We start from the raw sequence: 15,464 nt of genomic DNA on the forward strand, positions 1-15,464 counted from the left end.
GAAGGAGCACTTGGTAAAGACAGGTGCTTTTTATCAAGGTTAGAACTGAACTCTACAGGAAGGTAGATCTCCAGGAGCAGGGTTGAGCACCCCTGATTTAGGCACTAATCTATACCTTTAAGGCAGTGGTTACCAAACATGTTCCTGCAGGACCGGTGTCCTGCAGAGTTTATCTCCAACCCTAATCACTCCTGAACAAGCCAATCAAGGTCTTACTAGGTATTGTTGAAACTTCCAGGTAGGTGTGTTAGGGAAAGTTGGACCCAAACTCTCCAAGGACACCAGCCTTCCAGGACCAAGATTGGTGACCTTTTAGGAACCTTCACATGGGTACCGCCCCAGATTTTGTATGTTTTGTATTTTTGAGAGTCTATAATAATAGTCATGTTTATAGGTGGCTTGATTCAGCCATCTGCTTTTTGGCAGAGATCAAGTTTTGGCAACTGATCTCTGCTTTTTGGCAGAGATCAGTTATCATGATTAAAAGATCCAATATCTATAAAAGTATTAAGCAAGGGACAAAGAATGGGCCTCAGAAGACATTTTATATTTTGAAGATGTATTTGATTAGTGAGGGAGCAGATCTCTGCAGGACAGTCCAGGATCAGTTTTCATTTCCTGCTCAGGAGCACACTGCTTGACTCTTGAATCAACTTTTTCTTGTGTTTGTGTTCCAGAGAGGACCTCGCCTGCAGGTTACCTGAACTAGATCAACCCGGTTCTGACCAGGAGAACCTCGATTCAGAGGCATCAGTCAGCTCTGAGAGCCTGTTAGAGGAGCGAGCTGTCTGTTCGGACACGGAAGGTCAGTATTAAGGTACAGACTCCGTCCATTTCGGACCAAATCTCCTTTTCTTTTCTCTGCAGTAGTCACCCATGTTTTGGGTCCTGTCCTTGTGTGTGGAACAGGTCTGGATGGGATGCTTCTGGAGCATTTAAAGAGGGTGGCGGTGCCGTCCACTCTGTAGCAGGTTGTGATCTCATTTAGCTCAAGTGGTTTTAGGGCTGGGACGATATATTGGTACATTGAGAAATGATTCTACATTAATAATTTTCATAGTAACTGAAATTGAACAATTTTCATGTTCATAGTGAGCCTTGTTTACATTAATTTTGTGCCATAAAAGTTGAGCTGCAGGAAGTACATTTGACCACAAGCGATCTTATTTATGAACATTTTAGTATATAGTCAAAAACTAACCTAGAGCACCATCTGCTGTTAAAAACTAGCCTAGAGTGCCATCTGCTATTAAAAACTAGCGTAGAACACCATCTGCTGTTTAAAAACGTAGCCTAGAGTGCCATCTGCTGATAAAAATTAGGATAGAGCACCATCTGTTGTTAAAAACGATCATAGAGTGCCATCTGCTGTTTAAAAACTAGCCTAGAGTACCATCTTCTGTTTAAAAACTAGCCTAGAGCGCTGTCTTCCGATAAAAACGAACCTAGAGCACAGTCTACTGTTTGAAGCTAGTTTAGAGCACCATCTGCTGGTTAAAAACCAGCCTAGAGCTTCATCTACTGTTTTAAAACGTAGCCTAGAGCGCCATCTGCTGATTAAAAACTATTATAGAGTGTCATCTGCTGTTTAAAAACTAGCCTAGAGTGCCATCTTCTGTTTAAAAACTAGCCTAGTGTGCCGTCTACTGTTAAAAGCTAGCTTAGAGCACCATCTGCTGGTTAAAAACTAGCCTAGAGCTTCACCTACTGTTTAAAAACGTAGCTTAGAGCGCCATCTGCTGTTTAAAAACTAGCCTAGAGTGCCATCTGCTGTTAAAAATTAGCATAGAGCACCATCTGCTGTTAAAAACTATCATAGAGCACCATCTGCTGTTAAAAACTATCATAGAGTGCCATCTGCTGTTTAAAAGCTTGCCTAGAGCATCATCTGCTGTTAAAAATTAGCATAGAGCACTATCTGCTGTTTAAAAACTAGCCTAGAGTGCCGTCTACTGTTAAAAACTAGCCTAGAGCGCCATCTGCTGGTAAAAACTAGCCTAGAGTGCCATCTGCTGGTAAAAACTAGCCTAGAGCACCATCTGTTGGTATAAATTAGACTAGAGCGCCGTCTGCTTGTAAAAACTAGCCTAGAGTGCCGTCTACTGTTAAAAACTAGCCTAGAGCGCCATCTGCTGGTTAAAACTAGCCTAGAGCGCCATCTGTTGGTAAAAACTAGCCTAGAGCGCCGTCTGTTGGTAAAAACTAGCCTAGAGCGCCGTCTGCTTGTAAAAACTAGCCTAGAGCGCCATCTGCAGTTAAAAACTAGCCTAGAGCGCCATCTGCTGGTTAAAAACTAGCCTAGAGCACCATCTGCTGGTAAAAAACTATGCTTAGAATAGAATTGAGGTGCATTCCGAAAATATAAAAAACAATCCACGAATCGCAATGCATCAATCTATTGTCCAGCATGCTGCTGTTATGTACCTGCATGTCCAGCATGTGGTGGTGGTGGAATGAGACACTGCATGCTGTCTCCCTATCCTGACTTGTTTGAGCATGTCTTGGGTTCTGCTTTGGCGTTTCTTCCTCTTTGGGTGTTGACTGCTCCTGTCTTCTTATCGTAGGGCAAACAATGCCGAGGTTATCCTCGCCGACTTCCCTTCCTAAGCCAATCCTCCTGGCCCCAGGAGGCACCACACTGGCTGATGACAGCCCTTCTTCTGTTCCCTCACTGTCCTCTCCCAGGCTTCAGCTCCAGCGCCGCTATCCTATCATTCCCGGGACGGTCAAGCTGCCCCCAGGAGTCCTGTGCCACCCAGCTGTCCAGTCCCTCAATCCCCGTAAGGCACAGTCCCTCACCCTCATCACGCGGCGCGAGCATCCCGGCCGCCGCAAAGACAGCATCCAGTCCCTGTACATTGCCGCAGGAACCGAGCTGCTCTTCCCGTCCACAGCAGCAGCCGCCTCCAGCACTCAGGAGCTCCAGACCACCTCCAGACGCTTCTCAGACCCGGACATTGCTTTCGTAAAGGATTAAATTGAAGCTTTCGGCTCTGGAAGTATCGATCAGTCTTGTTTTCCCGCAGTCATTAATTGAGAATCATCTCAACTAGCACTTTTTTTTCCATACTAATAATATATTGGATATTTTTAAAACCTTTTTTTAAGACTCGAATTTGTTGCATTCAGGCATTGATTTTTCAATGTTTGATGCTTCAATTTTTTTTAAGTGTCAAGAAAAATGTCTTGCACCTTTTTGTGTGTATGTGTGTGTGTTTAACGAACAGGAATCAGGCCTTTATGAGGTTTTCGTTGAATTATCTGAATAACCAGGCTCTCCTTAAAGGGATAATCCATGCAAAAATGTACACACTATTTACTCACCCTCAAGTGCTCTCTTTATTTTTGCTGAATTTTGAAGAAGATATTTTGAAGAATGTTAAAAAACCTGTAACCATTGACTTCCATAAATTGATAAACAAATACTGTGGAAGTCGGTGATTACAGATTTTCAGCATTCTTCAAAACATCTTCTTTTGTGTTCAGCAGATGAACCTCGAATAGCTTCGGAACAAGCGAAATGTGAGTAAATAATGATGAAATGTTCAGTTTTTGTGTGAACTGTCTCTTTAAATGGGCTTTTTAAGCTGTACACCCTCCTTTATTCTCTGCACAACTCGTTTTCAATGGAGGAGGGTGTTTGGAGTGGGAAGATGCAGCACTAGAGGTTTTCCCTCACGGACCAGACTGCCATAACCGAATGCAATTTTTCTTCCAGAACTCTTGTTTGGATGAGCGATGTGACACTTTGGATCTGCATGGATGTCTATTGAGAATAGCTTTTGTTGTAGGACATATGTCTCAAAATCAATGCCTGGAGGGCCGCAGCTCTGCACAGTTTTGCTCCAACCCTGATCAAACACAGCGGATGCAGTAGTGTCTAGTAGTCTTAAACAACTAGATCAGCTGTGTTTGATTAGGGTTGGAGCAAAACTGTGCAGAGCTGCGGCCCTCCAGGCATTGATTTTGAGACCTATGTTGTAGGACTAAATATAATTAGTGGCCAAGCCATTGTGTTTAATACTAAAGTCAAGAGTTTGCGTCTGCTGATGAATGTTGAATGGAGAGGATGGATACCGGATGGATGACTCGGATGTAAATGGTTTTTGCATTTTGAGGACCGTGTGTGCCTATTAGTATCGCTGTATTTGAGTCCTCATTGATGACTTTTTTGGATTTAATGGAGAAATGGAACTAATTATTTTCTTACAATACAATTTGTACTGGCCGCAAACCTGTGTGCTTTTAATACCTCTTTTACCCATAATTCTTTGTGGTTTCTTTTTAGTTCTAGGTGTAGCACAATTGGCCATTTTCATTGAGAGGTACTGTACGCTTTGGTTCACTTTTATGGCCGTTTCCACTGTCAAAATGTACTTAAAAGCGAACTGTACCCGTACCACTTTTTGGGCACCATTTGCAAAGGGTACCTAGCCTGGCAAAAGGTGAAGCTAGATGCTCAGCTGAATGCTATTGGTTTACAGAGATACGTCACTCAATGAAAACAAAGGATGTTTTAAATACACAACAGAGACTTTACATCGTAATAATATAATAACCATGGTCGACCCGAGCTCAAACAAATCTTGTCGTCGTCTTGATGAACAGCCACAAAGCCAAGAAGAAGAGCAGATTCTGTGCCTCGTTGTTTTAAAGCGCGAATGGTTTTGCTTTCTCGCTTGTGCATCTATATTTGGAATAACGAACTTCTTAAGCTGATAATAACATGCGGGTGATTATTGAAGTGCATCTGACATCCAATCCTTTCAGAAACTAACAAACGCGAGAGTGAAGTGCGACAAAACAAAGGAGAAGCTGGAAAAAACAAAGGAGCAAATGATTCTTGCTGCAACCTAAAACATGAACAAACTGCCACGTTTAGCTATTATCATCGCCTTTAGGACTATTATGAACTCAGAATGATGGAATTACTTTCTAACAGAGGTCACATGTGCTGGTGAAGATTAAAGACACAGATGAGAGGCTTGGACTGACTGTTGGCTATTTGTTTCGTGCTTTTTTTTTAACCCAAATAAGGACTACATGTATGCTGTGTGTAGTTTTTCCGTATTTGATTACACATCGGAAACTGTAAGGGTCTGTTTGTGTTCATATACAGCAGGGGTCACCAATCCTGGTCCTGGAGGACCGGTGTCCCTGCAGGGTTTAGCTCCAACTTGCCTTAACACACCTGCTTGGATGTTTCAAGTATACCTAGTAAGACCTTGATTAGCTTGTTCAGGTGTGTTTGATTAGGGTTGGAGCTAAAATCTGCAGGACACCGGCCCTCCAGGAACAAGTTTGGTGACCACTGATATACAGTATGTTGCATTTATTTTATACAATCACAGACGTTACAGAAGGCAATTTCGTCATTGATCTGCAGTTATAATCAAATCATGTTCATAGAAATGTTTGTAATGAACATTTAAACTGAAGTATTTATGTGTATGAAGCATCTGTCTGTTGTACACCACACCCACCATTGGTACCCTTGTTACCCTTTTGGCAGTGGAAATGCAAGCCTGATAAAGGTGACCCGTACTGTACCGTACCACTCAGTGGAAATGGGCCAAAATATCTACTCTTTCTCGTCCCAGACGTGTCAATTTCAAAGGAATGAAGTTAATGAACAAATGTAACATTTTTTTTATATACATAAAATGACTTTAATAGGTAAAAAACAAAAACAATGCAATGTTCAGTTGTGCTATTTAGTATAAAAGTCAGTTTTTTGTGCTTCAGTGACAATAACATAACCATTCAGAAAAGCCTGTTCATAAGTAATGCAGAATGAGTCCAGATAGAGGAATAATGATGTGGAGAGTTCTGCCTAGTGTTGTTTCTGTGCCGTGGCTTCTTAATTGAATTGCTGTGTATTCAGGTAATTTTCTTTCTGTGAAGGCAAAAAAACAAACAGTGTAAATGAGCTAGGACTGCAGGATATTGGGGAAATATGCGAGTATTACGCTTCATTCACACGGGGCATCAGCGTCAATGCTTCCTATTCACTTTGAATGGGTGACGTCAGGCGTTGCCGAACTGCATTGTGGATCCGTCGGCGTTGCTTGCTGCAAAAGTTGGGACTTGCTCAACTTTTCAAGCGGAGACGGAAGCGTCAGCCAATTAGATGGCTGCATGCAAATACACCAGCTCAGACTGTGGCTTATTGCTGACTAATTTCATTGGCTAACGCTGCTATGACGATCGCGTCAGCCCCAACTTCAGACACGCCCTCTGTCCAGCGTTGACGCTGAAGCCCGTGTGAATGGGGCGTTGCGCTTTGAGTATTGTGATTAGGGCTGCACAATATATTGCAAAAACATTGTTATCAAGATATATGTATATGCAAAATGCATATTGCATATGTGTGATTACATTTATTTAATGCATTTTTTGTTTCTCTAAATTTGAACAATCAGATTGTGCCTTTGTATCTTTAGCCCCGCCTTCAGAGTAGTTGCTGTTCTACGATGGGGCTTGTTCTAAGACTACACGCTTTTTAATAATAATGATCCTACTAAAATAATTCTAGTTATAATCTAATTCAGTCTAAAACAGCTGTCAAGGTGCAAACATTTAGACTTTAAAACGCTTTAAGGGACTGAAAACCTTGACAGATATTCTGACTCTTAATTGGCTGTTGTCATTTTCCGCATTTTTGTTTCGACCTTTTTCAGCTCCAGGTTCACCTTTGCACCATTTCTGCTAATAGCAGAAGAGCAACTACTGGGGAGGCGGGGCTAAAGATAGTAAAGCCTTATCTGATTGGTCAAATTTGTATAAACAGCCCAAGAAAAAAACACTTAGTAATTTAAATGTTTTGAACCATACTATAGACCTTTTTCGTAGAACGCAAAATCGGTCGGCAGCTGATACGTGTAAACAGTCACATTTGGACAGCTTTGAAATGAGAGTTTTAATCTATTTTACCTGCTTTTATCATCTTTGAACTGAAACTGTTGTCGATCAGCGCCACCTCCTGGACTGATCATATAAAAAAATGCAATCTAATGAGATGGAAAACAGCTGCTGTGTGGCGTTTTCCCATCGTTGTCAGACGGCATCTTCTGCAGTTTAAACGAAGCCTTGTCGTTGCTAAAGTCAACAGTTTCTCTTTCTATTAAATATATAACCAACTTAAACAAATGTAATTCACACACACACGTAGCCTGTACTGTCCCACTGACACACTGATTTAATAACTGTGACAGTGAAAATATAGACTAGAGTCATTTTGAAATGACAGAAAAACACAAACTGTGGTGAATACAACACACTTAATGAACTGAGAACGTTTTCCCTCGCGCTTGAACCACATCTGACAGATTATAACGGCTTTAACATGCACCTTTCCAAGTTGTCACAAAAACACTCCGTAATCCATTAAAAATACTATTGAGGCTCATTTTCAGAGCGCAAATTACCTATTGTAAACGATGTAAACGGAAGTTCTAACCATTCTACCGGAAAAATGCTGATTGCTGTTGCACCATCCATGCAGTAGCCAAGAAAAAGGTCTATAGTAAAGCGTTAACACCTCACAATAAAGGTTCCTACACACCAGGATGCTTTTCGTTTGCGTTTATCGTCAGCATTTTACGAGACGTTTTTCAGTATTCAAACCCAAGCGCTTTTCACTGGCGTCAATCTGAAGAGTATGCAAAATCACTCTTTTGACGTTAGATGGCGCTGCACAACTTTAAGCTTTTGACACCCGCTTATAACACAGAAGAAGAGGAGGAGAGGGAGTTCACACACTTCTTGTTAAATTTACTGGTGACTCGAACAAGCATGGATTGTTTAAGCAGCAGCTCCAGCTCTAGTTATGAAGAAATGATTAGTGTTCACTAGAGGAATAAGCAGCTCCGCGTTCATATCGCCTCTGGGCATCTTCTTCAATGTACGCTCGCGTTGACTGTTTTGCGCTTGAGCGCCTCCAAGTGCTGTTTACTGTAACTTCAGTAGCTTCGTGCGCGTGACCAAAAGTGCCGATCTGATTGGTGGAGAAGGTTTTGACGCGGTGTGTCAAAACAAAAACAAAAAACGAGCATGAGGCGTTTTTTTAAATGACGCTTTTGCGCCTGGCGTTTTGCGCGTTGGTGTGCACGATCACAGTGACGCCCTTTATTTAGTCATGAGGCGCTAAACGTCGACGGAAAACGCAAGCAAAATATGTCTCGTTGTGCATGAGCCTTAAGGTTGTTTTAGTTAATGTTAGTTATTAACATGAACAAACCATGCACAATGCATTTATTTCAGTATTTATTCATGTTAGTTAATGAAAAACCAGTCGCTCATTGTTAGTTCGTTAACGCACGGTGCATTAACTAACGTTAACACGCAGGAATATGGATGTTAATAAAACATTAGTAAATGTTGAACTATGATTAATAAACGCTGTACAAGTATTATTCAGAATCAATTCATGTTAGTAAAATTATTAATGAAACCTTATTGTAAAGCGTGACCAGTAAAGCATATTTTACTACGTTTATTATAGTATTTACACTACAGCATACTGTAGTATTGGTGGACTGAAACTGTATTAAATACTGTTCTTGTACTTTACTTGTGTTATACAATAAACTATGGTGTATTGTAGAATAATATACTCTAAAGTATTGGGTCATTTGTTTATAATACTATAGTAGTCGTGTTACCATAGCAACAATATTATCACTACAATAAATTTAATCGAGTAATTTACTAATTTAGTATTTACTATAAACTACTATAGTATGTTTTTCATGTGGGGTGCAACAGAAAATGTTTGCAGCATAAATTAAATTTATCGTAACTCTCTGCGACTCTACACTATTATAACAATGACGATTTGTTTTTTCGATATATTGTGCAGCCCTAAAATTAACCCAATGTATGGCTTGCTTGCAGAGATAACATATAGTAGAGCATTTTTATCAATGTGTATCGTTAGATTGTGAACACTTGGCTTCTTACGCACCTTTGACCAGCAGCTGTGTACTGTGTTCAACTCTGGCATCGGGGACGAAGCACAGGTACGTTCCAGTGTCGGAGAGCTGCAGGTTGGTGAGTTTGAGTTCAATGTGGCCCTTCTCCAGTCGCTCATCTAACACTTCAGCTCTGCTGTTGTATGCTGGATGTTGTTCCTTTACAGAGTTTCTGCTGTGGATGATATCGTACACGTTCCTGGTGTCGTTGTGTCTCCAGTGGACTGTCAGTGGTTTTCCTTCATGTGTGATTCTTTTGTGGGTGCATGGTAAGATGATGGAGTCTCCTTCAGTGCTTTCAACTACCTGATGCAGAGACGCTGGAACAAAATATATATATACACATAAGTTACCTTTTACCACAAAACCATCCATCCATCTATCCATCCATCCATCCATCCATCTATCTATCTATCTATCTATCTATCTATCTATCTATCTATCTATCTATCTATCTATCTATCTATCTATCTATCTATCATCTATCTTTCATCTATCTATCCATCCATCCATCCATCCATCTATCTACATCACTATCTATCTATATATCTATCTATCTATCTATCTATCTATCTATCTATCTATCTATCTATCTATCTATCTATCTATCTATCTATCTATCTATCTATCTATCTATCCATCCATCTATCATCTATCTTTCATCTTTCATCTATCTATCTATCTATCTATCTATCTATCTATCTATCTATCTATCTATCTACATCACTATCTATCCATCCATCCATCCATCCATCCATCCATCCATCCATCCATCTATCTATCTATCTATCTTTTATCTATCTATCTTTTATCTATCTATCTATCCATCTATCTATCCATCTATCTATCTATCTATCTATGTATCTTTCTATCATCTATCTATCATCTATCTATCTACATCACTATCTATCTATCTATCTATCTATCTATCTATCTATCTATCTATCTATCTATCTATCTATCTATCTATCTATCTATCTATCTATCCATCTATCCATCTATCCATCTATCTATCTATCTATCTATCTATCCATCTATCATCTATATTTCATCTATCTATCTATCTATCTATCTATCTATCTATCTATCTATCTATCTATCTATCTATCTATCTATCTATCTATCTATCTATCTATCTATCTATCTATCTATCTATCTATCTATCTATCCATCCATCTATCCATCTATCTACATCACTATCTATCTATCTATCTATCTATCTATCTATCTATCTATCTATCTATCTATCTATCTATCTATCCATCTATCATCTATATTTCATCTATCTATCTATCTATCTATCTATCTATCTATCCATCCATCCATCCATCCATCTATCTATCTATCTATCTTTTATCTATCTATCTTTTATCTATCTATCTATCCATCTATCTATCCATCTATCTATCTATGTATCTTTCTATCATCTATCTATCATCTATCTATCTACATCACTATCTATCTATCTATCTATCTATCTATCTATCTATCTATCTATCTATCTATCCATCTATCCATCTATCCATCTATCTATCTATCTATCTATCTATCTATCTATCTATCTATCTATCCATCTATCATCTATATTTCATCTATCTATCTATCTATCTATCTATCTATCTATCTATCTATCTATCTATCTATCTATCTATCTATCTATCTATCTATCTATCTATCTATCTATCCATCTATCTATCTATCTACATCACTATCTATCTATCTATCTATCTATCTATCTATCTATCTATCTATCTATCTATCTATCTATCCATCTATCATCTATCTTTCATCTATCTATCTATCTATCTATCTATCTATCTATCTATCTATCTATCTATAAGGTATAGAGCAAGTGCAGGCCTGTTTAGGTCTGATTCTCCCTTTTAGCCATTTCCCTTCCAAAGTCTCTAAGGCGTAGTGCTAAGGGGAAACCCTAGATAGCCCTTGAAATGGAGATTTTCCAGAACCACACTAGAAACCAAGGGCAAGGGGTACAAAAATAGAATTGGTATTGGGCCTTAATAATGAGAATCTTTCAGCATTTCTAAAAGGTCTACAGGTACCTTCAATTAAGCATGTTCTGTCTTTCTTTTTCTAAAAGAACACACTGCATATATTGTTGCCATGTGTCTAGACAACAAAGATCTAACTGGAACCTTTATTTTCTGGTTGTACTTTAATAAAGAGAAAATAAGAAGTATATAAAGTTTGTCATAATACCCTAAGTAAAGCATCAAATGTAACTGAATGCTAAAGACTCTTGCACAGTACTTTTTAAGTATGTTCCATGAAGAGTTCAGCAAATTTCTCACCATAACTGTATCGAAACGTAATTTTTGATTAGTAATTTATACAATATTACTAATCAAAAGTTAAGTTTTAATACAATTGTGGTGAGAAATTTGCTAAACTCTTCATGGAACATGCATAATATAGAAATAATTTTTGGAAATAAATGAAAAATAGGTCATTTAACTTATACAATGTATTTTTGGCTATCCCCACAAATATGCAAATGCAACATAAGACCGGTTTTGTGCTCCAGAGTAGGGCTGCGCAATATCTTGTTTTGCGTGAATGTGCAATGGGGAGTCAGGATTGTAGTTGACCAACTCCAATTAGGCAATGGGACGATAACTGCTTTCAAGTTGTATAGTGGTTTAGAAAAGTCAAGGTTTTTAAAGCTGCCAAAATGTTCTGCTTTAGCCTTCCTAGGGTATATGTAAGATTATTATGTGATTATGATTTTTTTTATTTTTTTAAGGACAACAGTATTTCCAGCAGAAAAGATCTCCAAAGGTTTTGTTTTAAATTATACAGAAATATGTATTTTTGTGACAAATGAAAACAGCAGTCAACTATTTATTTGAATTATTTAGCCTGACATCCCAGCAGGCACACAACAATATAAGACTTTAATATTGGGTTGGATGTAGGTTGTGATGTCAGGTGACCAAAATTCAATGTCTAGCCAGCGTCTAAGGACGTTAATTTGACCTTTAATAATCATGTCAAATGACGTTGATTTTAGGTTGAGTTGGAAAGTGACCAAAATCCAATGTCGAGCCAACATCTTAAACCAAACACATATTGACGTCAAAGACTGACATTTATTTATCAGGTTTGGCAACCGAAATCCAACGTCTGATAGACGTCATAGTGGTAACGTCCACACAACGTCAAGCTGTAACATCATTAGATGTTGATATTTGGTTTATTTTACAGTAGGTTGGATGTTGGACGTTAACATCGGGCTGATGTTGGATTCTGACGTCAACCGAATTTCTGTTACAAAATGCAACGTCCCCATGACATTGGGGTACAACGTCAATCTGACGTCATGTTGACATCCTGTACCTGCTGGGATGATAACTGTTCAACAATATTTCTAAATTTTTCTCATAATTGAAAATATATTATGTTCAAAAAAGGATTTTTTTGTTTGTTTGTTTTTTACCCAGACATTTATAAAGAATATATTTTAGAGCAGTAATCACAATACCATGAAACCGTGATATTTTTATCCAAGGTTATCATACCATCAGAATCTTATACCAGCCCATGCCTGGCTCCAACCATTCAAACCAAGATCATTTTGGAGAAATTTCAGTTTAACTTAAAGTAAAACGTGAAAGTTTACCAATTGAGATTTCAAGACCTCTGTAAATATTTCAAGCGAGTTTAAACTGTTTTTTAAAACAAATGAACTATAGCGTTTAATTATTTACACAATTCTTGTACATTTAATTATTTTATTTCTGTATCTGTAGTTTTAGACTCCTTCATATTTGCTCTGCTTGTGGTTTATTTTATTTTGTGCAAATGCTCTCCCCTACAAAATCATTCAAATCGAGCTAAAATTATAAAGTTTATTAAGTGAAATATTGCCATATAAATCGCAGAGAGTGAAAGTAACTTTTATTTCCAGTATGCAGCCCTTCTACCCTACCCTACAACCCGTCACATGTGGTATAGTACCGTGATCCAGAAGCAACTTGGCTAAATTACTGGACAAAAATTCAATCATAAATATGAAAAAATACTTTTCGTTAGTTGTATCAAACATATGTGTCTGTATACTCTCTTACCTGCATCTATAGAAGGTACCAATAGACAGATGAAAAGGCATCTGAAAAGCACGAGGGAACATTGAAAAGAGAGAGGAATATACTTAGTAATTTATTGTCGATAAAGATAACATAAAATATGTTTGTCATCATCATTGTGCATCATAAAATTAAAATCCGCCACATTAATTTTGAATGATGCGCATGTCTGCACTCCGCCACCTGGTTGGTTGGTAAAGATAGTGAAAATAGCTGTGATTGGTCAAGACATGAAAAACGAAAGTAAGGGGCGTTTTCTGTTTACCTGGAGTTTTCATTCAAAAATGTTTGCCAACGCAATGCTCGTTACGTTTTTATCACTCCACACTTTCCATCCACCCGTTTTATGCATTTTATTTTGGGATTTAACTAAACAATGTAAAAAACAAGATGTGTAGGCTATGTGATTTAAAAAAACGGGCATAATAATATATGTCGATCTAATGAACAGAAACTACGATGGAAGTTGCGTTTGTTTTGTTGCAATTCCAGCACCAACACATACCTACTTTACCCCAGCACATGATTTTTTTTACAATTAACATTTTTTTTACTATTAACATTAACATTATTAACATATTAATTAACATTATTTTTTACAAATAACATCATTTTTCTACAAATGATGTGCTTGGTCAGTTACAGCATGTCATTTCACACCGTCTAAAATGTTGTTTTAATAATTCTGAAAACACCCAAGTGAAAGGATCACAATGCATCTCTGTCTTAATCGTTTTCACAAACATTAGCTTCAAATGCAAGAAAGGAAAAGAGGATGTGGTTTCTCCGCTTGCAGAAACCATTAGGGGCTACATATTTATTAATCTACATATGTTATTCACGTATGACTTGTAAATGTAAATTCGTTTACACTGTTAATTTCGACCGTGATGTTTTAATTTAAATTGGAAAAAGGTCTTACCGGTACATATTGCAGCCTGCGTGTAATCCGTCTCAGTAAGCCGTTGAACATGCTGCACTTGAATTTTAATACAGTTGCAAGGTGTACCCCCCGCCGCCCCTCCCTTATCTCCGTTAGGTTAAGTTTTTAAACAATGCATCCAGATATGAGTGGAGCGCATGGCAGAGGTGGGAGTGGTCTGGGAGAAAGGAGGGCGAACAACATACAGTTGGCTCACAAGAACAGACTTAAATCAGAAAAGTTAAAATGCATAGAAATAAACCGTAAATAAGTTAATGCCCTGTTACATATAAGATCATGTTTATATAAACACGATAAATGAGGAGGACTTCTCTCTCCTGAATCCCCAGGTCTGAACAAGTGATGCTCGCTGCAGAGCCATTTGGGCGAGCTGAACTCCAGCGAGGGGGAGCTTGAGCTCCACCTTTTTTGCACTTCTTCTACGAGTGATGTCACTGGGGGTAGAGTTATGGCAAGCCGTATTGACATTTAATCTATAACCCGTACTAGTTCTATTTTCACGTTACTAGTACTTGTTCATTAGATACTAGTGCTTATTCATTAGATCAGGGGTCACCAACATGGTTTTTCAAAAGGTTTAATCCGGATAAAATTGATCCAGATTTAGTAATCCTGTTTTTGCGATCCGTGATCACGTAACCCAGCTTACTTTTTGAGCCAGTTTTTCAAAGCAACATTGGATTGGATCAATCTGATCCGGATAGGAACTTTTCAGGATCAAATCTGGATTACCAGTGCTCAATCACAATGTAGATGGATAGATAGGCCTATGTAAAGAGCAACAAGTAGAATAGCCAGTGTGAGGTAAATATACCTTTATTTTTTATTAGAAATGAAAACACACATTTAAAAAAAAAAACAATAAAAACCCCACCCTATCCTCTTCCAGCAGTCCGTTTATCTGAGACCAACAACACAAACACTGTACATTGAGGTATTTATAATAAGTTACAAATATAGATGTAAATAAAAAAAATTGTTTATGTCAAAAATTCCACAATAAGTTCAGACTTCCTCATCTGATATGGAGAGAGTAGCTTGTCTGAGCAAAGCCTTTAGGAGGTAAATCTCAAATCTGGCCTTGGTTTGCTGCAGTTTGGTCAGAGTCAGTTGTTCCTCAGCCAGATGAAGTTGTGCTTCTGCTCTTTCAGTCTCTTTTTGCAATTGTTGAAGGTGATTTCAAAAATCAATGATTGCCATTCTTTGCATTTTCTTCGTTATTCTGTAATCATTGCATGCATCACTAATAAATATTCTAAAAACAAAAATATTTTCCATTGTGATGAATATATATATATATATATATATATATATATATATATATATATATATATATATATATATATATATATACATATATATATATATATATATATATATATATATATATATATATACATATATATACATATATATATATATATATATATATATATATATATA

The 15,464-nt window shown here is 37.8% G+C and overlaps 3 protein-coding genes and 1 long non-coding RNA gene across 54 annotated transcripts in view; 2 read left to right on the forward strand and 2 right to left on the reverse strand.

Moving 5' to 3' along the window:
* The window catches only part of si:zfos-588f8.1, a 100,834-nt gene extending 96,600 nt beyond the window's left edge, over window positions 1-4,234 (forward strand). For 13 of the 50 annotated variants that reach the window (XM_068216244.2, XM_073936222.1, XM_073936227.1 and 10 more), the window contains 3 exons: window positions 678-805; window positions 910-971; window positions 2,565-4,234. In XM_068216244.2, the coding sequence (XP_068072345.1) occupies window positions 678-805; window positions 910-968 (187 nt within the window). In that variant the 3' untranslated portion in view covers window positions 969-971; window positions 2,565-4,234. Of the gene's footprint in view, window positions 1-677; window positions 818-909; window positions 972-2,564 lie in introns of all 50 variants that reach the window. The other 37 variants (XM_068216241.2, XM_073936214.1, XM_073936216.1 and 34 more) reach the window with 7 other exon arrangements.
* Window positions 1-15,464, reverse strand: part of s1pr4 (sphingosine-1-phosphate receptor 4) — a 525,180-nt gene that overhangs the window by 108,103 nt on the left and 401,613 nt on the right. The window lies entirely within an intron of this gene.
* On the reverse strand, window positions 5,645-14,037 carry zgc:194627. Of its 2 annotated transcripts, none has more exons than XR_012397499.1 (4): window positions 14,001-14,037; window positions 13,061-13,101; window positions 6,760-9,292; window positions 5,645-6,449 (listed from the first exon to the last, which is right to left on the reverse strand). XR_012397499.1 is itself a non-coding variant. In NM_001128805.1 (4 exons), exons 1-4 carry the CDS (start codon window positions 14,006-14,008, stop codon window positions 5,778-5,780), a joined length of 495 nt encoding a protein of 164 aa, NP_001122277.1. In that variant the 5' UTR covers window positions 14,009-14,034; the 3' UTR covers window positions 5,736-5,777. The 2 variants fall into 2 exon arrangements, 1 of the variants encoding a protein (NP_001122277.1); NM_001128805.1 differs by having other exon boundaries at window positions 5,736-5,896; window positions 8,966-9,292; window positions 14,001-14,034.
* LOC141380147 (uncharacterized) lies at window positions 12,157-14,889 on the forward strand. Its single transcript, XR_012397666.1, has 2 exons — window positions 12,157-14,360; window positions 14,466-14,889. It is a non-coding gene; the product is annotated as an uncharacterized lncRNA (long non-coding RNA).

This window comes from Danio rerio, chromosome 22, assembly GCF_049306965.1.
Source record: "Danio rerio strain Tuebingen ecotype United States chromosome 22, GRCz12tu, whole genome shotgun sequence".
In the NCBI taxonomy this organism is placed as follows: Eukaryota; Metazoa; Chordata; class Actinopteri; order Cypriniformes; family Danionidae; genus Danio; species Danio rerio.